At 44.5% G+C, this 25,598-nt stretch overlaps 1 protein-coding gene across 1 annotated transcript in view; it reads right to left on the minus strand.

The window, feature by feature from the left end:
* KIAA1549L (KIAA1549 like) overlaps positions 1–25,598 on the minus strand; it is a 173,540-nt gene continuing 147,942 nt past the window's right edge. Inside the window, exons 21-24 of the mRNA XM_017530550.2 lie at positions 21,916–22,013; positions 19,174–19,322; positions 17,372–17,523; positions 1–6,187 (exon numbers count right to left, since the gene is read on the minus strand). Coding sequence (XP_017386039.2) covers positions 5,906–6,187; positions 17,372–17,523; positions 19,174–19,322; positions 21,916–22,013 — 681 coding nt within the window. The 3' untranslated portion in view covers positions 1–5,905. The remainder of the gene's footprint in view (positions 6,188–17,371; positions 17,524–19,173; positions 19,323–21,915; positions 22,014–25,598) is intronic.

Here is a 25,598-nt window from a genome sequence, read left to right on the forward strand (position 1 = left end):
GGGTATGAAAGCCTTTGTCGTTTTATTTTACAATAAAAAATTCTAACAGCATATGAACACTCTGTTCCTGGCAGAGGCTAAGGACGTACAAAGTTCATCAGAAAGCAAAGCATTAAAATAACAACAGCTACATTCAAAGCTTCTGCTCAGTACTTTGCCCAATGTGTCTAACGTGGTTTTAAAGACTCACCGGTCAGGGTTTTTCACCCAGAGTTAAAGCACATGTACAAATACTTACATATCCTCCAAATCATAGACAACAATTACAGTAACAGCAACTCCAGATGAGGCTAGATCTGGTGGGCAATTTCAAATTTAGGAATTTCTTTATTTTTCCTTGTTGAAGCATTGTGTCATGGAACATGTGACAGTATAAATTCAGCAGACAGGAGGAGCTAAAATATTTTCCTGGATAAAACTGAATTACAAAACTAATAATTTAGTAAGAATGCCTTCAAATGCTTGTCAAACCGTTTTCAGATACATTATGCTGTGTGCTCCTCAAAACCACCATGGGAAGTACAGAGGGTCTTATACCCATTTGACAGAGGAGGAATCAGAGACCAGTCTAGGATATTTGCACCTTTTTTCAAAATTTCCAGTCCATTCATATGCCTCTGATTCTGTCTGGTACAAATCTTTACTCAGTTTCTGTGTGAGATGGGGGGTGAGTTTAAACATAAGGAAGAAATGAGGAAAAATAAGATGAGGCCACAATTTATGTCAAATACATTGATGGCCTCTCTCCATAATTTGCAAGAGTCTGACCAAGGTCAGAGAATGAAAATGATCAATTTTTAGATTTCATTTATAATGGCTCTCACTGAAGTATGGTTTGACCAATGGAGACAGATTCTGCCATATCACAAACTTCTCATTTTTTAAAACACCTGCAGAATCAGAGCAACTGCATATCTTCTAAAGTAATATGTTTGTGGCACAATTATATTTCCTAAATAATTCTTTTCAGAAACACATTTTAGCACTTACCACAGGCTAGGATTCTGTAACAGTTCGCCTCAGAAATCAGGAGGCCTTTCAATTCTCAGGACACTAAGTTATTATATTCAGAAGGTCAAAGCCACAATAATATGTTTCACTTGAAACCAGTTTTGTTTCAAAAGACTCTGTTGCAGGGCTCATTAGTTTTCTCATCCATGCAAGCATGTGGCCGTGAGCCACATTAACAGCACCTGAGCTAAGATCATGCAATTCAATTTACAAGAATTTATTGTCTGCTGAGCAAGACATTGTGCTAACTGGGCCTTGGTCAGAAATCACTTCTTAGACCCAGCGGCTGTATCAATAACTGGTGTTAGGGTGAGAAGTGGCTGGGGCAGCTCTGGTCAGTCTAGCAGAGTTTCAAGTGTGGGCATCCTCACCTGAGGTGCAAGTGAAGATGCCCTTTTCTCTCTCTGTGGTAGTATGTGGGAACTGTTCTCCAAGTGCTGGCTGCTGTGCACCATGGCATCCCAGGAGGACTAGTCAGTTCCAGTGTGTAGCATGTTCTTTTTGAAGGTCCTGCCCACTCATGCTCCTTCCTCTGGGTCCCAGTCCCCAATAAAAGTCCCTGCTGAAAGGGTTAGTCCACGGGGCCATGCTTAATGACATGACCCTACCTCCTTGGTAACAGCTGATTGGACAGGCACCTGACCCCAGAGTGGCTCACCCATAGGCAGATGAACTAAACCAATCAGATCCTCAAAAATTTGCCTTAGGGGTCACAGAGATGGTAGTCAGAAAGCGGTGGGTACTGAAAAGGACAGGTTGTGCAGAGTGGGCTCTGGAATGGATTTTTCAGCTACGTGTATGCACTAATGAGAAAGCTGGTTGGCCAGGAGGAGCAAGAAAACCAGGCAGATAGGCAGAGGGAAACACAGAATGAAGTCCATGAGGACAGAGAACGTGAGAGCAAGAGTGAGGGCGGCTCGCTCCATCCATTTCCTGTAGGGGAGCCATGTTCTGTGTTTGTGAAACCTCCCTCTATTCTTTCAATGCCTGCACTTGACCACATGTGAATGGATTTCTGGTCCTCATAAAGCTCCTTGCCTGGAATACCTTTGAGGTTGGAATGAATGGCAGAATTTAATTTCCAGCATTTAGACTTCAGTCAGAAATGACTCTCTTTCCTTAAGAGTATTTGGATGTAGTTTGTAAATAAAATCCAAGTTTTCTTCTGCTGTGTGACAGGAGGAATTTAGGATTAACTACAAATCCTGTTCTCAAACTTTTAAGGCAATATCTGTTAAATTATTCATTAAATGTTGAGTGCCTATGTGCTATGTAGGAAAAAAAAAGCTCATTTATATGTAATCAATGTTTAAATCTTTTGATCCATTTCTCTAATTTCTGCCTGTTAGAAAAAGCGTTTCTATTAGTTAGGTATTTAAATTTCTCACCCCCTCCATTCTACTTTCTCTCTCCAAAGCAGGGTGTGTGTGTGTGTGTGTGTGTGTGTGTCTGTGTGTGTGTGTGTGTGTGTGTGTGTGTTTTAATCACAGATCTATTTCCTTTCTTCCATCAAGATTACTCAGACATTACATGCCCTTCTGCTGAGTTCTTAAATCAACAAACTCACAATAAAACTTCTCCCGGGACCAGGGAATTGGTTCTTACATAATCTACCCTGAAAGAGGAAACTCCTTGTTCTGTAGGTAACAGCCTCAATCTCATCATTGCACGAGCCTCAGGTCATAGGTCTCATGCCACGCAATAGACTTTTACTGCACCACTGGGTCCTCTGCCTCAATGCAGAGCATAGATTCTGCTGCCTCGCAGTGACACAAAGTCAAGGGCCTCCCTGCCTGCCTATTGGGATCCTCGGTGCTGAGACAGGAATGCACCCCCACAGTCTTGAACAGCAGTTCAGGACACAGACACCGTTTCCTTGATGGTACTCTCTGGAAAAAGGCAAAATGCATTTCTTTTTCATGAACGTAGAAAACTCATATCAAAACCAGCACTGAAAACTGTTTATTATCCCACAAATGCATCGTCCTCTACACACTGTATCTGAAGTTCCTATATACTCAATCATCTTTTTTCTTGGCAAGAACATTATGGAGTTCTTCATATGACCCTTACCATTTTCTTTAAACCTCTGGGCACAGCTAAAGACATGTGCTGCCCGCAAGCCTGCAGGCCACACGGTGAGATGGAAAGCAAGTTGGCTGGCGAGCCAGCAGGCTGGGACTGGATCACTGGGTCAGTCCTCCACTTCTCGGTACTTCTGCCTCCTCCTCTGAGGTCAGCCGAGGTCCTTTGTGTCTTCTGCGACTATCTAGAGGGTTCTGATGAACAGGGCGTTTGCTCATTGCTGCCTCCTCGGGGCTCTCTGGGAACCCTATCTTCAACTCCATGAGGCACTTTTGACCATCTTAGAGTCAGCTCTCCAGGTATCTGTCACCTCTATGGGGTTAGGAGATTCTTCAGAGAAGGGACCACATCTCAGCCACTGAAAATCTGACCAGGGTGGCTCTGTCTCCCCAGGAGTGGGAAAACAAGAACAGGCTGATTGCTTTTCCTCTCATCTATTAATACTATTCTTGAACCCATGGTGTGTGGTTTAAGAGAGTATCTGATTTGGCATGCTATATTTTTAGTTGTCTCAGCTGACTCACTCAACGTTTCCTGGGGCTCTGCAAAGACCACAGTGATTTGCGACTCTATCCTCTTAGCCCTCTGGAGCCATAGCTCTGCAAACTGTAGACTCGGTCTCTGTAAAAGTCATTGAAACATCCACAGTTCAGACACTGTCTTCTGAAATTTACATATATTTCAATTACAGTAAGGTCTTGAAACGTCATTTTCACATACAGTATTTCCAGGCATTTACCAAGCAGACAAAGTACTGGTCGATATCATTGCACTAATGAAATATTATTATTGATAAAGCAGGACAATGTAGCTGATTTTATCAGACTCATACCATTTGCATGAAAAGGCTGAGTTTCTTTGGCTCTTTGTTCATTCAAGTGCATTGAATGCCTATGTGGATAGACGTAGGCATTGTGTTAACCTGTCAATAAAATCTTGCACTGTCCACAGTGTTTTGCAAACTGATTTAGGTTTTGGACTACAACGACTGGCCATTGATAGAAATATACCATATATACACACGGGAATTACAAAAATACATTTTATTTATAGCTGATTTCTTTTTTAAGTAACAAAAAACTAACACTATGAAAGGTCAACCAGCATACTAAAAGGACACTACCTATTATCATCCGAACAAGAGACTTGTTTGGGTGTTCCATGACACATCATCTCTGAACATTCCAGAAAGGGCAATTTGCCATTGGAAAATAAAAACAACTTCTTTGAAAAGTCTGTGCTTTGACAGTTTGAACCTCCCCTTCTAATCAGTTCCATTTCTAGTCTTCTCTCAACTTTTAAATTTCCACCATCTTCTTTCAGTAAAGACCAAAGAAACTCGTGAGGACAATGGAAAGATGGGCTCAGAAGAAAATGGATACAGCTGAAGCTAGATGGGTCATGGGTGAAAGCAGGACAGGACCTCATTCTCCAACAGATACCAAGTAAGACCCCAACACTGCACAGGCTCTCACACTTGGTGAGGGAAGCACAGTCCCCAATCTCCCTGCTACACAAAGTCAGTAGCTGTTTTGCTTGCGTTAATGGGTAGGCAGCAGCTGGTGCCTCAGTGCTGTGAGGCGTTGTCCTCTACCCAGAGCTCTGGAAGCCAACTCGCCATGCCAAGGAGGGCGACTTGCAACATCATGGTCACAAGGGGGCCGCCCTGCCATTTCAGCAAATGTCTTCCTATGTCCATTAACTAGGGGGAACTGGCTAACTCCATACACTATAAAAGGTTATTTACATTTACATGAAATTCAACAGCTTTTCTACATTCAGAAGCTTCTATAAACAGAGGCTGCGGCCTGGGAAGACTGTGGATCTACCACTCCTGTTTCTAACAGGGATCAATTACTATTTCCTTTTGTATCACTCAGCAGCGCACACTGGACATCACTGTTGAAGAGACAGAGATTTTCTTGTAAAAGTTGATGTATCTATTATTCCAAGAAAAAGAGAAGCTCCATTCTCAGCCCACCTTCAGAGCAGGGCAAAGAAAACCCTCCACAAATAACTGTATTTCTTTAGTAGGATCCTAAAAGCTCTTAGCACCGATTCTGTTTCAGTTGTAGGGGACTTTTATTTCCAAAATGGCAACACCTTTAAAAAAAAATCTGTCAACACAAATCCACCATTCCCTCTCATCTTCTCTCTTTCTTGGCCTTTGTTTAACTGATGAGGGAAACATAGACTCAGGCCTATTTATAGGCACAGCCATTGGTACTGACTTTCATCCAGTTCATTTGACTTTGAATATGAACCTAAAAAAAAGGGCTCAGGTTTCTTGGCTGGAGTCAGTGTCTCCCTGACAGACTAGAGACGATTTTAATGCTCACGGTCATGGCTGAATGAGAGTACAGTCTGGTGCTTAATCCACACTTTTGCATTGCCTTTAACACAGAAACAGAGTTAACATGCAGAGGTCACCGAAGATAAGAGCTATGTTCTCCCACTTCTGGTGATTTATTAAAATGTGGCATTGGATAGGAATCTGTAGATTAGCTAGTGCCTCTCATGACTAAGTCTCCATGGAGAATACGCCCACAGTTCAAACATTTGACATGAGAGAATATCAAACATAAGGCCCCAAGCAGGGACTTCTTGACACACAGTCAGCGGGACGAGCCAAGAATCTAGTTGTTCAAGATTTTTCTGTTCCTAGAAGCCCCATAGTTCACTTTTTCAGAAATGGAGGGTGAGAAAGAGCCACCCATTGCTATGCCTCAAGTCCTAACCATAGGCATGGGAAACCCAAAGGCTGTGTCCTCAGAGTTCGGAAGTCCAGCGTCCCGCGGGGGCTAAGGTGTTAGACCTGGAACTCAAACATGTCTGTCTGTTTTTTGGCCAGCTTGGCCACCTCCTCCCGGATGGCCTTCACGAGGGCCGCAGTGGAGATGTTGGTCAGGGGAGCGTCCGAGGGGTCGTTTTCTGCCAGGCTCTGCTGCGAGGCTGCTGTGGAGGGCGCGGGGGCCTGCTCCAGGCTGGGGTGCAGGTTGGCTGGCTGGCTGTACTGGCGAGGAAGCCTGGAGGGCGAGCTCTGCGGGTATCGTGATCGGGGGTAGGCCTCGATGTAGCCTGGGAGGGGCACCTGCAGAGGACATGGGGAGAGAAGGACAGGGCCCAGTATGAGGAAGGTGCTCAAGACACAGGACACACTCGACACTGGAAGCAGGAGGGGACTGAGGACATGGAAGAGGACTTAGAAGAGAATGGAAGCCACATACCCTGGTACAGCTACAAAACTCAGAGTCAGTCCAGGTGCGGTGACTCACACCTGTAATCCCAGCACTTTGGGAGCCTGAGGTGGGTGGATCACCTGAAGTCGGGAGTTCAAGACCAGCCTAACCAACATGGAGAAACCCTGTCTCTACTAAAAAATACAAAAATTAACCGGGCATGGTGGTGCATGCCTGTAATCCTAGCTACTCGAGAGGCTGAGGCAGGAGAATTGCTTGAACCTGGGAGGCAGAGGTTGCGGTAAGCCGAGATCGCCCCATTGCACTCTAGCCTGGGCAACAAGAGTGAAACCCCATCTCAACAAAACAAAACAAAACAACCTCAGAGCCAGTTTGTTTAGAACATAGGTAATCTGGACTCACTGGATATACCGTTTGGATGAATTAAACAGGCTTTTTTTTTTTTTTTTTTTTTTTTTTTTTTTTTTTTTAATTGTACTTTGGGCTCTGGGGTACGTGTGCACATCCTGCAGGATTGTTGCATAAGCACATACATGCCACATTTCCCCCCTCCCCCCGCCACCTCCATCACCTCCATCAGGCATTTCTTCTGGTGTTATCCCCATCTGCCCTGCCCCCTACTGTCCCTCCCCCCCAGCCCAGTGAGTGTTGTTCCCTTCCCTGTGCCCAAGTGTTCTCATTGTTCATCACCCGTTTATGAGTGAAAACATGCAGTGTTTGGTTTTCTGTTCTTGTGTCAGTTTGCTGAGAATGATGGTTTCTAGATTCATCCATGTCTCTACAAAGGCCACAAGCTCATCGTTTTTTATGGCTGCATAGTATTCCATGGTATTTATGTGCCACATTTTCTTTGTCCAGTCTATCATTGATGGGTATTTGGGTTGATTCCAGGTCTTTGCTATCATGAACAGCAATGCAACGAACATATGTGTGCATGTGTCTTTATAATAGAACAATTTATAATCATTTGGGTACATACTCAGTAATGGGATTGCTGGGTCAAATGGAATTTCTATTTCTAGGTCCTTGAGGAATCGCCACGCTGTCTTCCATAATGGTTGAACTAATTTACACTCCCACCAACAGTGTAAAAGTGTTCCTATTTCTCCACATCCTCTCCAGCATCTGTTGTCTCCAGATTTTTTAATGAACGCCATTCTAACTGGTATGAGATGGTATCTCAATGTGGTTTTGATTTGCATTTCTCTAATGACCAATGATAATGAGCATGTTTTCATATGTTTGTTGGCCTCATAAATGTCGTCTTTTGTAAAGTGTCTGTTCATGTCCTTTGCCCACTTTTGAATGGATTTGTTTGTTTGCTTCTTGTAAATCTGCTTTAGTTCTTTGTGGATTCTGGATATTAGCCCTTTGTCAGATGGGTAGATTGCAAAAATTTTTTCCCATTCTGTTGGTTGCCTGTTCACTCTAATGATGGTTTCTTTTGCTGTGCAGAAGCTCTTAAGTTTAATTAGATCCCATTTGTTTATTTTGGCTTTTGTTGCCATTGCTTTTGGTGTTTTAGTCATGAAGACCTTGCCTGTGCCTATGTTCTGAATGGTGTTGCCTAGGTTTTCTTCTTAGGGTTTGTATGGTGTTAGGTTTTATGTTTAAATCTTTAATCCATCTTGAGTTAATTTTTGTATAAAATCTAAGGAAGGGGTCTAGTTTCAGCTTCCTGCATATGGCTAGCCAGTTTTCCCAACACCATTTATTAAACAGGGAATCCTTTCCCCATTACTTGTTTTTGTCTGGTTTGTCAAAGATCAGATGGATGTAGATGTGTGGCATTGCTTCTATGGCCTCTGTTATGTTCCATTGGTCTATATCTCTGTTTTGATACCAGCACCATGCTGTTTTGATTACTGTAGCCTTGTAGTATAGTTTGAAGTCAGGTAGCATGATGCCTCCAGCTTTGTTCTTTTTGCTTAGGGCTGTCTTGGCTATGAAGGCACTCTTTTGGTTCCATATGAAGTTTAAAGTGGTTTCTTCCAGATCTGTGAAGGTGGTCAATGGTAGCTTGATAGGGATAGCACAGAATCTATAAATTGCTTTGGGCAATATGGCCATTTTCACAATTCTGATTCTTCGTAACCATGAGCATGGAATGTTTTTCCATCTGTTTGTGTCCTCTCTTATTTCCTTGATCAGTGGTTTGTAGTTCTCCTTGAAGAGATCTTTGACATCCTTTGTTAGTTGTATTCCTAGGTACTTTATTCTCTTTGTAGCATTGGTAAATGAGAGTTTGCTCATGATTTGGCTCTCTGTCTGTTGTTGGTGTATAGAAATGCTTGTGATTTCTGCACACTGATTTTGTATCCTGAGACTTTGCCAAAGTTGCTTACTAGCTTGAGGTTTTGGGCTGAAACGATGCGGTCTTCTAAATATACGATCATGTTGTCTGCAAACAAGGACAATTTGACTTCTTCTTTTCCTAATTGAATATCTTTTTTTTTTTCTCACCTAATTGCTCTGGCTAGAACTTCCAATACTATACTGAATAGCAGTGGTGAGAGAGGGCATCCTTGCCTAGTGCAAGTTTTTAAAGGGAATGCTTCTAGTTTTTGCCCATTCATTATGATATTGGCTGTGGGTTTGTCGTAAATAGCTTTTATTATTTTGAGATATGTCCCATCAATACCTAGTTTATTGAGAGTTTTTAGCACAAAGGGCTGTTGAATTTTGTCAAAGGCCTTCTCTGCATCTATTGACATAATCATGTGGCTTTGTTTTTGGTTCTATTTATGTGGTGGATTGCATTTATAGATTTGTGTATGTTGAACCAGCCTTGCATCTCCGGGATGAAGCCTGCTTGACCGTGGTGGATAAACTTCTTGATGTGCTGTTGGATTCAGTTTGCCAGTATTTTACAGAAGATTTTTGCATCAATGTTCATCATGGATATTGGCCTATAGTTTTCTTTTTCAGTTGTGCCTCTGCCAGGTTTTGGTATCAGGATGACGTTGGTCACATAGAAAGGGTTAGGAAGGATTCCCTCTTTTTGTATTGTTTAGAATAGTTTCAGCAGGAATGGTACCAGCTCCTCCTTTATATGTCTGGTAGAATTTGGCTGTGAACCCATCTGGACCTGGACTTTTTTGGTTGGTAGGCTATCAATTTCTGCCTCAATTTCAGACCTCGTTATTGGTTTATTCAGGGTTTCAGTTTCTTCCTGGCTTAGTCTTGGGAGTGTGCAAGTGCACAGGAATTTATCCATTTCTTCCAGATTTACTGGTTTATGTTCAAAGAGCTGTTTGTAGTAATCTCTGATGGTAGTTTGTATTTCCGAGGAATCACTGGTGAGCTCCCTTTTTTTGTTTATTGCATCTATTTGATTCTTCTCTCTTTTCTTTTTTATTAGTCTAGCTAATGGTCTATTTTGTTGATCTTTTCAAAAAATCAGCTCCTGGATTTATTGATTTTTTGAAGAGTTTTTTGTATCTCTGTCTCCTTCACTTCCACTCTGATCTTAGTTATTTCTTGTCTTCTGCTTACTTTTGAGTTTTTTTGATCTTGTTCCTCTAGCTCTTTCAATTTTGATGCTAGGATTTCTATTTTAGATCTTTCCTTGTTTCTCATGTGGGCATTTATTGCTATAAATTTCCCTCTAGACACTGCTTTAAATGTGTCCCATAGATTCTGATACATTGTGTCTTCATTCTCATTGATTTCAAAGAACATTATTTCTGTCTTCATTTCATTGTTTATCCATTTGTCATTCAGGAGCAAGTTGTTCAGTTTCCATGTGATTGTGTTTTAAGTGTTTTTCTTAATACTGAGTTCTAATTTGATTGTGCTGTGGTCTGAGAGACTGTTACAATTCTTTTGCATTTGCTGAGGAGTGATTTACTTCCTATAATGTGGTCAATTTTAGAGTAGGTGTGATGTGGTGCTGAGAAGAATGTGTATTCTGTGGATTTGGGGTGGAGTGTTCTGTAAATGTCTATTAGGTCCACTTGGTCCACATCTGCATTCAAATCCTGGATATCCTTGTTGACGTTCTGTCTCCTTGGTCTGTCCAATATTGTCAGTGGAGTGTAAAAAAGTCTCCCGCTATTATTGTGTGGGAGTCTAAGTCTCTTTGTCCGTCATTAAGAACTTGCTTTATATATCTGGGTGCTCCTGCATTGGGTGCATATTTATTTAGGATTGTTAGCTCTTCTTGTTGCACTGATCCTTTTACCATTACATAATGCCCTTGTCTCTTTTGATCTTTGTTGGTTTAAAGTCCATTTTAACAGAGACTAAGATTGCTACCCTTGCTTTTTTTTTTTCTCTCTCTCTCTCCATTTGCTTAGTAAATCTTCTTCCATCTCTTTATTTTGGCTCTATGTGAATCTTTGCACATGGGATAGGTCTCTTGAATACAGCACACTGATAGGTCTTGACTTTTTATCCAGTTTGCCAGTCTGTTGTCTTTTGATTGGGGCATTTAGGCCATTTACATTCAACGTTAATATTGTTACGTTTGAATTCGATCCTGCCATTTTGTTACTGGCTGGTTGTTTTTTTGCCTGTTAGTTGATGCAGTTTCTTCATTGTATCATTGTTCTTTACCATTTTGTACGTTTTTGCAGTGGCTGGTACTGGTTGTTCCTTTCCATGTTTAGTACTTCCCTCAGTAGCTCTTGTAAGGCAGGTCTTGTAGCGATGAAATCTCTCAGCAGTTGCTTGTCCATAAAGGATTTTATTTCTCCTTCACTCATGAAGCTTAGTTTGGCCGGATATGAAATTCTAGGTTGAAAGTTCTTTTCTTTAAGGATGTTGAATATTGGCCCCCACTCCCTTCTAGCTTGTAGGGTTTCTGCTGAGAGATCCGCTGTGAGTCTGATGGTCTTTCCTTTATGGGTGATTCATCCTTGCTGGTTGCCCTTAGGATTTTTTCCTTCATTTCAAGGTGAATCTGATGATTATGTGCCTTGGAGTTGCTCTTCTTGAGGAGTATCTTCATGGTGTTCTCTGTATTTCCTGGATTTGAATATAGGCCTGCCTTATTAGGTTGGGAAAGTTCTCTTGGATAATGTCCTGAAGAGTGTTTTCCAGCTTGGATTCATTCTCCCTGTCACATCCAGGTATGCCAATCAAGTGTAGATTAGGTCTTTTCACATAATCCTATAGTTCTTGGAGGCTTCATTTGTTTCTTTTCATTATTTTTTCTCTAATCATGACTTCTCATTTTATTTCATTGATTTGATCTTCAGTCTCTGATATCCTTTATTCTGCCTGATTAATTTGGCTGTTGAAACTTGTGTATGCCTCGTGAAGTTCTCATGCTGTGTTTTTCAGCTCCATCAAGTCATTTATGTTCTTCTCTAGGCTGGTTATTCTAGCTAGCATTTCATCTAACCTTTTTTCAAGGTTCTTAGTTTCTTTGCATTGGGTTACAACATGGTCTTTTAACTCAGAGAAGTTTGTCATTACCCACCTTCTGAAGCCTGCTTCTGTCAATCATCAAACTCTTTCTCTGTCTTGTTTTGTTCCCTCGATTGTGAGGAGCTGTGATCCCTGGGAGAAGAGTTGTTCTGTCTTTGATGGATTTATCCTTTTAGCGCTGTTTTTTTCCCATCTTCTTGATTTATCTCCCTTTGATCTTTGAATTGGTGATTTCGGGAGGAATCTCTGAGTGTACCTGCTTTTTTTTGAGGTTGGAGCTATATCTTTTTTGGCCTGTAGACACGCTGCTGGGCTGCCTCAGGTGCAGTCAGGCTGCTGGGTGGGTGGTCTTCCCCTCGAGTTTGTTGAGGCAGGTTAAATTGGCCCTGCCTTCCCAATGGCGTCTTTCCTTCCCCGAGCTCGATCTTCCCGGTTGGGATCAAACTGGTGTTTTTGCTGGAAAGCTCTCTAGTGCACGAGCTTCCGTTTGAGTTTTGTGGGGCGGCGGGGGGGGGGGGTGGTCCTGCCAGGCCTATGGCCTGTTTCCCTGTTTTCAACTCTGCCTCTTTCTGTGGGAGGGGTTGTTCCGACCCGCTGGTGTTAGTCCACACTTCCTCCCGGGTCGGTCCCAACTTGTGGCACCAGGCGGGAGCCACTGCTCAGATTTGCATTGACAACCCACGGTGCCCCTCAGTCCGGTGGGGCTCTCGTGGTTTGCAGGAGGGATGAGGGAACCACAGGATCTGAATCAGAGGACTGAGGGGGTGAAGTCCGAGACCCTCCAAGCTGGCCGCACTTTCCAGGTGTCTTGGTTTGCCCTCCCTGGGCTGCACTCGCCCTGCTTCTTGGCTTGCCTTCCCTGGGCTATTTTCAGAATCCTACCAGTTCTACCGCAATGAACCTGGCACCTCACTTGGAATCGTGAAGTCCTCTGGCCTGCTGCGTCTCATTTGGTGGGAGCTGCCTTCTGGTGTTCCCTCCTCTTGGCCATCTTGGCGCCCCTAAACAGGTGTTTTTAAACGTTGCTGGAAACCTTAGGAATATATACATCTGAGTCTATATTTGAATCTACCTGGATACCTTATTTTTATTACTATTATTATTTTTAGAGATGATGTCTCACTCTGCCATCCAGGCTGGAAGTGCAGTGGTACAGTCATAGCTCACTGCAGTCTCAAATTCTGGGGCTCAAGTGATCCTCCTGCCTTATCCTCCTGAGTAGCTGGGACTACAGGTGGGTACCACCATGCCCAGCTCTTGGTTACCTTATTCATATAAGCACAATCCAGCAAACAGAACTGTTTATGGACCCCAGAGGAACCGAGGGGTTTATTATTAATAATAATAACTAATATTGATTGATCCCTGTACTAAGGATTTTCCAAACATTATCTCATTTAGTTCTCAAAGCAATAACCTAGGGGGTAGGTGTTGTTATCCTTAACTGTGCAGATGAGGAAACTGTAGAGTGCCACAGTCTAAAGTGACAAGCTACCAAGACATGCTCTGCAGAGGTCAGCCTGGCTCTAAGAGCTGGAATTAATCACTGCATTACAGTGTCTTGAATCTGGGATATGATTTTGGTTTCTTGAAAAATTTTTCTCTCTTCATCAAAAGTGGAAGACACAGAGTTCTATGCTTAAAATATGTAAACTTCCAGGAATAAGGACAAGTCAGTAATTTTGAATTTAGAGTCAATTCTCCCACAGAAACAGTGGCACATACAGAGATGCTGTTCCAGAGTAGCCCACAAAAGACCTTCATACCCCATGATGTTAGTTGGAATGCTACAGAATAAGCACTCATGGACAACAGAGGCACAGGGTGCTATGGTGAACGAAGTATGTGTGGGAGGACTCGGCAGCTCATCTGGCTCCTGAGTGAGGATGGAGAAGGAAGTCCTAGTCTGTTCTGGCTGCTATGCCAAAATACCATAAGCTGCAGAGCTTATAAACAACAAAAATTTATTTCTCACAGTTCTGGAGGCTGGAAAGTCCAAGACCAAAGTGCTGGCAGATTCTGTATCTGGTGAAGTCCTGCTTCCTGGTTCAGAGACAGCTGTCTTTTCCCTATCACTTCACGTGGCAGGAGAGGTCAGGGATCTCAGACCTCTTTTCTAAGGGCACTAATCATGGGATTCATTCATTAGGGGGTTTGCCCTCATTACCTAATTGCCTCCCAAAGCTCCCAGGTCCTAATACCATCACCTTGCGGGTTAGGATTTCACCAAATAAATCGAGTGGGACACAAACATTCAGACCATACCAATGGAGTGGTGTGATGACTCAGAAACTCTAGATGGGGGAATGTGTGGTAGGAAAGCAGCCCCGCCTCCTCCCTGCTGGATGTTCTGGTGATCCCTCTTGAGAAGGCAGGTTTCTGAGATGGGTGGCTGACGCCTGGGCTGGGAGCCATGTGTGGGTGTCAGGCAGAGCAGGAGTCTATATTTGGAAAGGACACCTGGAGGTGGACCCATTAGAGGTAGGGAGCAGACAAGTTCTGAGGCTTCCTCAATGGGTCGGATGAGAACCAATGAGGTATCTGCAAACTGGGGTTACATCTAGTAAAAAAAAAAAAAAAAAACAACGAGGACCCAAGCCAGGGAAGAAGTAATGGGATAAATGTCCCAAGTTACAACTTGGGACTGTGATTTCCCCACAAGACCCAGCAAAGAAAGATAAAACAGCACACAGGTGCTAAGGGTGGGTCTTTATATAAAAGGACTAATATGTTTCGTTTGTATCTTAGAGGAAAACCAGAGATGGGCTGTCTGAGTCCTTTGGGCACATGATCCGGGAAGGTACAGGTTATTGGGGTCGCCAAAGAACCAAGACCAGGACATGGGGTGCATATTTCAGATCTCAGCTCAAACCTCCTGTCTTCCAGGAGACCTTTCCCAGCCCGACATTAGCCTATTAGATGTTTCCTTGCAGTTTCTCCAGCATAACAGATACAGCTGTGATGCCACTGCCTGTCTCAGGCCGTCAACTCCATGAAGGTGGAAAGTGACTCACTTGCTTATTGCTGAACACCAGTGCTCAGTATTGTGTAGAGCAAGAGCAGGGAGTCTCAGAACCTGGGCTTCTGTGAAGCATAGTTTGAAAATCTCTGAAGAATGATCAGCTGGGGCAAATATCTGAGAAGGAAGCTACCACCTTCCCTTTCCCTGCATTTCAAATTCAGCTAACTGTACTTGCTGTGGCTGAAAGAGTAGTCAACGTCCAACTCTTGAGACCCCTCTGCTCTGTGGTGCTGGTGGCCGGGACAGGCAAGGGATACTTGATCCCACTGGAGTATCCTCAGGGCAATATTCAGCAGTAGGGCAGAAGCAGGGAAGATGAGGAGATGAGAAACTCTTCATCCCTTATATTAGATGCAGGCTGGAGCCATCATGCCTTTCCCGCCAAAATTCAGGGCTGGCACATAATACTACTTCCCTAGCCAGTGCCCGTGGCAGACATCACCAACTGGATCACAGCAGTTTCCTGCTGAGCCTGGAAGCCCCTCTCAATCCTTCTCCATCTGGCACCAAAGATAAAACCTATTTGTCATTCCAGGTCCAGGTGATTTTATCCAAGCTAGCTCCTGGGATCAGGAAGGTCTGAAATCCAAATGCTGGCGGGGGACTTTTCTTTCTCACATAGATGGGGAAGGTGTGCATGATTCCTGGACCCTTCTCAAGCTGACAACTGGCCTCTCTGAGCTTCCTGGACTTACTTTCATGAGCTATAAATCACCCCTTTCACCTTGCTCCTTTCATGCGCACGCCTCCCTGCTTAATTGCAGGTGATAATTGGGCTCCAGGAAAGACCCAATTAGGCTGCAGCAATCATCTTCCTCTTAATTAAAAATAACTAATAGGACACTGGTTCTCCTTCACACTGTGGGAGGTGAGCCCAGAAAGAGCCAGTCCAGTCGTCGTGGCAGGAAGGTTACGTTTCCATTTGCTTGGTTCCTTTACCTTCATCTTTAAGGCAACTGTGAACCCAAACGTGTCTAGATGTAGCTATAAGCCTGGCTTTATGATCATTTGATCATCTGTAAGCATCTTGAACACAGGGGTCAAGGTTTTGGAAAATACTTCTACCAGCTCCAGTTGGTGCCCAGTGTTATACTCCACGCAGCTGCAGGCTTACTGCCTAAGTAGTTCAAGTGAAACATCGTCTACTTTCTGAAAAGTCTAGATAACTTTCAGATGAAGTGGGATTACAAAATCAATAACCTCTGAATGATCAAATTATATCCAGTGATATTGGCTATATGGAATAGCAGAGAATGACAACACAAAAAAGGCCCCCAAACAATAAAAACAGATGCCATGAAGTCCCACGTTCAGATTCACAGACTGAACAGCAGGGAATCCCTCTAGTTCCTCTCTTAGAGCTTATTTACTCCAAGTTTACAAACAATTCTAATGATTGCAGATAAGCCTCATTTGCAGATAATGGCACATGATGCAAAGCACACTTAAGGGTGAGCATATTGCTAGATGTGTGGACATTGACAGTAATATCGAGGGCCTGCTGGAGTCCCTGCTGGAAGCAAGGTCGGAAAAAAAAATATTGAGCCATAATAGTAACTCAAAAAATTATAGTAGTTGGGAGATATTCGACAATATAAGGGCAATAATTCTACAAGCCATGAGAGCTCATCCTACAAATGCCATTTGAGTATAATGAGGCATCATAAGGATACTGAATCATTCATAAAAGGCAAATTACGTTGTATATTCGTTTAAAGGAGAAGAGGGAAGATAGCATTCATTTCAGAAATATTTTTATGCCAAGCTACATATATTTTTTAATGTTTTGGAAATTAAAGGGGTAAGCTTTGGCCATCTGGAAAATTAATATATGTAGTAATGTAGTAATTCGGTCTTGGGTTTTCTTTTTTTTGAGACGGAGTCTCACTCTATTGCCCAGGCTGGAGTGCAGTGGCGTGATCTTGGCTCACTGCAACCTCTGCCTCCTGGGTTTAAGCGATTCTCCTGCTTCAGCTTCCTGAGTAGCTAGGATTACAGGCATCTGCCACCACATCCGGCTAATTTTTGTGTTTTTAGTAGAGAAATGGTTTCACCATCTTGGCCAGGCTGTTCTCGAACTCCTGATCTCAGGTGACCCTCCTGCCTCTGCCTCCCAAAGTGCTGAGATTATAGGCGTGAGCCACCGCACCCAGCCTAGCTTCATTTTCTGACATTTCTTCTAAAATTTTACAGAATTTTGTGCTAAAAGAAACAAATTTAATAAAAGCTTTGGAGTCAGACAGGTACGGGTTTAAATTCTGTCCTTGGCACTTCCTTACTAGCTGCGTGACCTCATCTGCAAAATGGGAGTACTCATGGGAATGATAAAAACCTACCTGATAAGACTGTAAGAAAGACGTAATAATATAAACAAAACATCTGACAAGGTGTCTGGTAGATAGAAAATGGTAGATATTATTATAAAAATTTACTTGACTAAGGTTGTCTCGCTAGAAAGAGGTGGAAGCTGGACTAGAAGGCAGGTCTCAAGCTGGTCTGTCAAGGGGACATCCCCTCTCACCACACTGTCTGTCTCCTTTAAAATGGCTGACTTTGGTCATCCGGTTACTGGGAGGGAGGCTGAGATAACAAATCCCTCAGCCTCAACCTTTTATCCCATTTACTCCTTGGTGTGTGTTACGCAGGTGAAGGTTTATGACGGAAAGAGCAAGGGTCTCACCGAATCTGCCCACTGGCTCGGGAGCTCATTCTCTCCTGCATAGGACATCCAGGCCTGGCTCCTGTAGGAGGAGGGAGGCGTCGGAATGAAGTAGCCGGTGAAGCCAGGTCTGTTGGCAGCTGGGATGGCGAACACCGCCGGCACCGTATTACCTGGCATGGAGGAAATGGAGGAGGTGGGTTAAGAGAGGCTGGTGTGGGGGACCCAGCCACCCAAGAGCCAAATAAAGTCAGTTTCATTGGCTCCCTGGCTGGCTGCTGGATTTGAAGCCTCATGAAAGCAGGTCTGAGCTGAGGGAAGCTTGCTCTGGGCTGTGACATTTGCTGGGGAATTTAGTTGCACTTAAGGTGCAGTGGACCTGGCCATGCTGGCTAAGATCCCAGGTGATGTAGCAACAGAGGCAGGTGGGATGTGGCAGAGGAAATCTGGTCTTTCTTTCTGGACCTCTTCTAGAGCCACTGTCGCAGCTGGGGAGGTGGTGTACTGCTCGAGGGCATCTGGCCTAGAGGCCAAGTGGGGCTGAAGTCCAGCCAGTGGTCCCTTCGTCATAGATGGAGTCTGTACTCACCTGGGGAAGGAAAGCCTTTTTCTAAATTCACCAAATCCAGCAGTAGTGCTCTGGACTTTTGCCTTCTTCTCATCGCCTGAAGAGGGAGTTGTGGGCCCAGCCAGCACCCCACCCACTAGGCCTGCATCTGCCCAGGCCTGGGGAAGCTAGGGAAGCAGAGGAGGACTCTGGCATTGGCTCTGGTTAGGGGATGAGAGGACAAAGGTCTCCAGGGATGAGAGGAGCAGCACACCTCCCTTGCCACGCAGCCTCGCTCACCCTCGCAGTCAGAACGAGGGCATCATCTGCTGGGACTCAGACCTGGCTTTCTAGAGAAGTGATGGTCCAACTCGTCCCACCATAACAACACCCCTGACCTGCCAGCAAGAGGAAGTAACCCCGTGGTGTCCAGGTGTTTTCCTCCCAAGAGAATGTGTATTTTTAAAGAGCCAAGAAAAAGAACCAAAAGAAATGGACTTCACCGGTGGAATTTCTAGACACCACGAATGCTTCAGTAAATGTTGGCAATTGGGTGCTTGCAGTTTTAGCCTAAAAGGTATGGTTTAAATAAACTAAGAAACCAATTAAATCATGTACAAATCTCAATGTTCATTTCAGCATTGTTTTGTTATAGCAAAAACTGGAAACTACCATTCTGTCCATCAATAGGGAAAAACAAACTGTGGCTTATCATAAAATACCACATGGCAGTTTAAATGAATGAACTAGATCAATATAGTATGTGTATAGCAACCTGGAGAAATTTTTAAAACAATGTTAAATAGAGAAAGTACAAAAGGAAATGTATGCCAGGATATCATTTATGTAAATTTAAAATACAGTAAACGTTAATGTATACTGTTTTACATATATATTATGTGGCAAAGGATTAAAACCTATCACTTGAGGCCTGGGATTACCTTTTGGGAGAAGGGGAATGAGATGGGGGTGGATGGGCATATCTGGAATGCTTTAAAGATAAAACCAAAAACACTTGAACTGAAGTCTGGCAAAATGTTAAGATACATGCTGACTTTAGCATAACTTGGTATCTTGCCCAATTTCAGATCTTTTAAAGAAAAAAACCAGTAGCTCTTTTAGCTGGGGCGTCCTGAAGATATGAAGGGATCCAGAAATGCAGTGGCTGTGATTCCTGCGGGGTGGCTGGAAAGGAGATTGGATTTGGGGCTTATGGGAGGACAGGACACAGCAGTAGGGGTGGGAGGCATACTTGGGCTTTTCCCATTTTGCCCACCTGAGTAATTTAAAGCCGACTGATCCAACTGTGCCACGGACACAGGGCCTCTGGACATCTGCGTGAAGGAGGCACTGTCATGCAGCTGGGTGGGCTCGGGCCCCGCCGACTCGGACATTCTGGTCTTGCTGCCGATGTCTGAGGTGGATCTAGATGGGGCAGAGGGATTGCGTTAGCGCTGTCCCAGACCTCACGTGGCAGCCCAGGCAAGAGGAGAGTGCCCTGTCACCTTTGGGTGTGGACAGCTGCCTCCAAGCTTCATGAGGGTGGGACCCCCAGGACTGGATTCATCCCCAGAAGACAAAGGGCCTTCTAGGGGCATCAGCAGGGCAGGGACACCTAGACTTGTAGCAGCTGTCATGGCCTGAGCTGGAATCATTTTCAGATGTTCAAGGTCAGTTCTCTCTTAAGGGTGGCTCTCGTGTCTCTGGGTGGTAGAATATTTAATTTCCAAATAAAAGAAGAAAAGCAATTAGTCCTGGGTATTAGCTGGGGACAGTCCACCCAGGAGGTGATGACATCAGCAGCAGCCAATGGGAAGGCTCTGTCTGGAGTGTGGTTGCTCCCTTCTCACACCCAGGACAGCTGGGAGCTACAGTTCCTGTTCCTAACTGGCAGGAAGCGCCAAGCCTAAGACTGGGGAGCTGGGCTGTTCCAGGGAGCAGTGGGCATTCTGACTGACAGAACTGTGTTTGGTCCCTGGGCAACCAGACAATCAAGCCTATTTAACACATCCCAACTTCCACTTGGTGCTCAGACAGCCGGGTAAGAAGAGGGCAGCCGGAGCTCTGCAGACGCGGACATCTCCTGGGTCTCCAAAGGGTCCTTCAGCCACAGACCATTCTCCCTCACCAGCGTCACCCCTTGCCTGAGGCAGTTTCGCAGAGGGACTTCAGGCTCCCCTAAAATTAGCCCAGTGGGAAACAGGCAAAAACAGCAGGTCTGGCCCCCCACAGGGTCACCCTCTGAGCAGAGCAGTGGCTATCACAGAGCAAATGACAGCCACAGTAAGGGAGAGGATGGAAGGCAAAAATCTGGGTTCCAACTACCTTCCCCTTCATTATTTTTATTTATTTATTTTGAGACAAGGTTTCACTCTGTCACCCAGGCTAGAGTGCAGTAGCACGATCTCAGCTCACTGCAAACTCTGCCTCCTCGGTTCAAGTGATTCTTCCACCTCAGCCTCCCAAGTAGCTGGGATTACAGGTGTGTGCCACTACATCCACCTAATTTTTGTATTTTTGGTAGAGATGGGGTTTCACCATATTGTCCAGGCTGGTCTTGAACTCCTGGCCTCAAATGATCCACCCCCCTCAGCCTCCCAAGGTGCTGGGATTACAGGCATGAGCCACTGTGCCCAGCCTACCTTCCCTTTCCAGGCCTGTTTCCTCATCTGTACAACAAAAGGGGTAGACAAACTCATCTCAAAGGTTCCTTCCTTGTCTAATCCTGAGTTTATATAAAGGGCAGTGCCCCCCTGATATGTGGCAAGATAGCAAATGGTGTGGAAGTGGCTGGGAGGAGACAGGTGGTGGAAGAAGAAATAAGAAATTGATGCTGGCCTTCAGTAAACCTCCCACAAATGGCTGGTATGAGGCCCCTCCAATCCAGGACTCTCGGAGTAACTGAGAAGCCCCCTGCTATTCTCCTAGGAGGGTCCAGTGTGGAGGCTGTATGATGTGACCATTCATCAGGGTGGGGTCTCCCTTCCTTTCTTCCTTTCTCCCTCCCTCCCTCTCTGCCTGCTTGTTCCCATAGCCCTGGTTTCCCACATGATGTTCCAGGCAACTGCTACTTGTTCAAAAAACCCTTTCCGGGAAAATTTCTGAGTTTTGCCCCCTAAGCAATCCTGAGACCCCTTTCAGGGGAATCCCAGAACTTTTGAGATCACCTGGGCCACTGTGCTCATGTACAGACAGAGACAGGGGCTGGAGAGGTGAGGCCACTTGCTGGGGCTGCACAGCAGGTCAGGGTCTGCTGATTTCCACCAGGCTTGGCTGGTGGCAAGAGGTGACATCTAAACCATGGGCAATGAGAGCAGGGTCTCTCCTGAGGGAAACTCCTATTTTTCTTTCCCATTCACTAAAGCCCAGACCCATGGTTCACAGACAGGTGTGATTTGTGTGTTGGAGGAGGCTGGAGTAGGAAGGCCAGGACAGTGGTCCATGTGTACCCCCAGGCACAGATCTAGCCTTTCCCAGTGCTCAGGGCTTTTGTCTTTCATGCCCATCCCTAGTAAAAACACGCACTTGTTATATTTTCACAGAGCAAAGAACATGCTTAACATATGCATTGCAACACAGATACCTGATTTCATACGCTTCCTGTCTCTCCCTCTTGGAAGTCAAGAGTTGGGGTGCGTGCTCAGACATGCCTGCCCCTCCCTGGCTTCTCAGACACCACCCCTCAATAACCAAGCGACTTCTGGTAGCAGCCGTGGAGCTGGAGTCATTTTTAGATGTTCAAGGTCAGGGTCTAGGGCTTCCCAGGTATGGGGCAGTTGACCTTTGGCTTCTTCAACTGTGGGTTCTCAAGAACTTTCTGATTAAAAAGCACAAAAGCACCTTGATCTGTTGATTCATGGTGCTCGGGGCGCCACAGGCATGTGGTTGTCTGTACAGGTGACACACCCTGAATGGGCAGAGCATGAAGGAAGTTTGCTGGTGCTATTGTTAGGTCAGGGTACACAGGACCGACTCTTTTCCAAATACTCCAAACAAAGCAAAGAAAGGAATGTGTTACCGCCTGAGAGAAGCGACAGCCACAGGACCAGTCCGAGGAGGTACGGGTGGCGGCGGTGAGCCCATGACCATCTCAGGAAGCTGGGAAAACCTGTAAGCCTGTGAAAGAGACAAGTAAAAGAGAGCTGTTAATACTCAGGGTTGGCCAGCACATAGGTTCTTCGTGTTTGAGGAGGAAGCATACTTCCAAGGGTCAGACCTCCTTACTCAGACTTTTTTCTAAGATCCTCCCTACCATGTTTCCAGCCACCTCTTCCACTGCGCCTCCCATCACTCTCCACCTCGCTGGGGCCGCTGTACTTACAGGGCCCTTCAGCCATCTCAGAACACGCCAAGTTCTGTCTCGCCTTGGGCTTTTCTTCCACCTGGGTGCTTTCCACACAGTTCTTCCCAGGGCTCCATGCTTCATTTCATTCACCCAGCCCCATACTCCCCTAGAGCCCCATTTATCTATTTTCATCATGGCAATGATCACTCTTTGACATTATATGGTTGCTTGTTTATTTATGATCTGCCACCAACTACAGTGCAGTAAGGGCAAGGACTTTGTTGTCAGAGATATCCTTATACCTGGACAGTGCCTGGTATATAACAGGTGATCAATAAAGGCTAGATGATTAAATGGATGAATTATTGTTTTACTTTCTCTCAAGGGACAGCAGGTTTAGTGGAGAAAAGCAGTGGACTCGGAGTCAGGAGGTAGGTGTGAAGGTCCTGATGAACAGACTTGTTAGGTCCTTAAGTAACTCAAGTGTGATCTTTCTGCACCTCTTCTGAAATGGGGACAACGATGCTTGTTCAGAGGGCTGCTGAGATCAGGTAAGATCAGGTGAGTCCGTGTGTGTGTGTGGGTGAGTCTTTTGCAATCTATAAAGTGCTATTCAAAGATAAAAGACTGGAACTGTCACCAAAAAAGTGAAGACTTTTATCGACATGTGAGGGGATAAAAGCAAACAGACAGAGACAGACAGGATTAAACAGAGCCAGGCCACAGCCTCCTTTAGCAACAGAAAATCCAGAAATGTTCTCTGAGAAGACAAAGCTTTACTTGAGATTCTCATCCATTTCTTTCTTCAGGTATTATGCCCGTCAGATCTCTCAAGGAAGATGATGACAGGATTTTAAACCTGAAGGCATCAGGACAAAAAACAGAAGCATAGGGAGTCCACAAACAGGATTCTTTCAACTGAATGAGGTCTTCTCCCTCCAGGTTTATGGCAGACTACATCTTCATAAGGCCAACCCACTCAGTAACAATGAGGTCCTGGAAAAAAATACTTTTCAATGCAGTGTGAATCTGCAAGATGTCAGGGAAATCAGAAAAGACTATCCGCCTACCCCATACCTCAGCAAACTAAAGCAAAACCATGAGCTGAAACCAGAGGTGGAAATATGGAGTGGTAAGCAAATATGAATGGCGGAGTGGCCTGGAAGACAAACGCCATATTGGCAGTTGATGAAGAGATCGAGCCTTGGAACAGGACAAGGTGAGGTGGCTGAACCTCAGGCACTCACCTCCAACACGAAAGGAGGCTAGTACTGGTCCCTTCTAGGGAGGGGGGATGGATGGCAATGCTCCCAGCTCAGGCAGAAGCAATTGTAAATCCTCTTTGGAGGAGAGTATCCCTAAAGTAGGCCCTCAGGATTAGCACAGATTAGGATGAAGCAAATGGAGCTCATCGTCTAAGACCATGAACATACCAGAAAAGAGAAGTTAAAGACAGTGGAAAAAACAAACAAGATTTAGACCTTTAAGTACTTTAGATTTCAAGATTTCCAGACACAAGACAAAAAATAACAATGAAAGAAATGTTTTTTAAAAGTAATTCACCAGAGGCTGGGCAAGGTGGCTCACCCACCTCCTGTAATCCCAGCACTTTGGGAGACCGAGGTGGGTGGATCACCTGAGGTCAGGAGTTCTAGACCAGCCTGACCAACATGGAGAAACCCTGTCTCTACTGAAAATACAAAATTATCTGGGCGTGGTGGCAGGTGCCTGTAATCCCTGCTACTTGGGAGGCTGAGGCAGGAGAGTCACTTGAACCCGGTAGGCAGAGGTTGCAGTGAGTCGAGATAGTACCATTGCACTCCAGCTTGGGCAACAAGAGCGAAACTCTGTCTCAAAATAATAATAATAATAATAATAATAGACCAGAAAGATACTATTAGAAATGAACCAGCAGATTTGAAAAAGAATAGAACTTTCAAAAGCGAAACATGATTATTAAAATATTCAATGTAGAGGAAGCAAATAATAGATTAATCACAAATAGAGAATTAAAGTAGAAAATGGAATTAGGGAAATTACTAAGAATGATGCCCAATGGGCTGAGAAGATAGAAAATATAGAAGAGAAATACAAGACATGGAGTATAGGATGAGCAGGTCTAACATGCAGCCAAGCAAACTCCCAAAAGAGAGAAGATGGAAAACAAAGATGAGTAGTTGAAGATGCAATGGCTAAAAATTTTCCAGAGTTGATAAAATAAGTAAATTAATAATCCCAAGTAGGATCAATAAAATGAAACACACATCTAGATACACTGCAGTGAAACAGTAGAATACCAAGGGCAAAGCGAAGACCTTAAAAGCAGCCCAAGACAAAAGGCGTATCACCTACAAAGGGATGGCAATGACACTAACAAATGACTTCTCATTAGCCCCCAGAAGACATGGAATGCAAAGTGCTCAGTCAGCCTAGAAGTGTATCAACAATACTATCTTTCTAGAACAAGAATGAAAAAACATCTGCCCAGATCTAGAAGTACTGACTGAATCAATATGGAAAGCTATATTACTGTGCTGCATTTCATTGTTTTTTTTTTTTCTTTTTTTGAGCATCAGTAAACAACGTATGCTAAGGTAGCATTCACAGAACCAAATCTTCAGTTCCACTACATCCTAAACTCCTTGGAGTGCAGTAACCATGTCTGTCTTATTACAACCGTTCTTCATTACCAAGCAAAACATCTTGCACCTAGCTGTGTTAAGTAACTATTTTCTGAATGAATGTTGAGTGAACAAGGATTCAGGCTGTTATCTTGATTTAGCCATTCACTTTCTCTGGACATGCCACTCAGCCTTTCTGAGCCTTGTTTTTGTTTTGTTTTCCCTGTGAAATAAGGCATTGGCCTGTCTCACAAGCTTCCAAGCGTTTCTTTAACCATGACACCATTCCAGCACACCCTAATACATAGACAGATGAAAGCAGAGCTTCTCTGAAGTTGGGGAGGAGGTGCCCTGGTGAACTTGACCCTTCACTTACCTGTGTAATGACCCCCTGAGGACCTCCCTGGATCCTGAGGTTCTAGAGACAGTTAGCAAATCCGTGTCCTGGAGGTCCTTCCAGCTTTACCCTTCATGATTATCGATAAACCAAGTGAGGCACTTCTTTCCCAAAACAGACAAAGGAGATTTACAGCCCCTCTTCTCTCTTCTGGTCTCTCATACTATTCAGCAGAGGAGACAGACAACCCATTTTTATCTCAGGTTCTTGGAAGGCTTATCCTATAGTCAGCAGAGTTTCCCAGCCAAGAAAAGGCTTTCTATGCCTATGGATGTCCTATTAGCAGTACACCAAGAGAACTGATTAGAAGTTCTGAACTTGTGACAAGCAGCATGGGAATTCCCTTCTTGAAGATTTTGCCAGGTACAAAGCAAGATGGCACAGGAGATCAGGCAGTC

Source organism: Cebus imitator, unplaced genomic scaffold, assembly GCF_001604975.1.
Source record: "Cebus imitator isolate Cc_AM_T3 unplaced genomic scaffold, Cebus_imitator-1.0 Scaffold66, whole genome shotgun sequence".
In the NCBI taxonomy this organism is placed as follows: Eukaryota; Metazoa; Chordata; class Mammalia; order Primates; family Cebidae; genus Cebus; species Cebus imitator.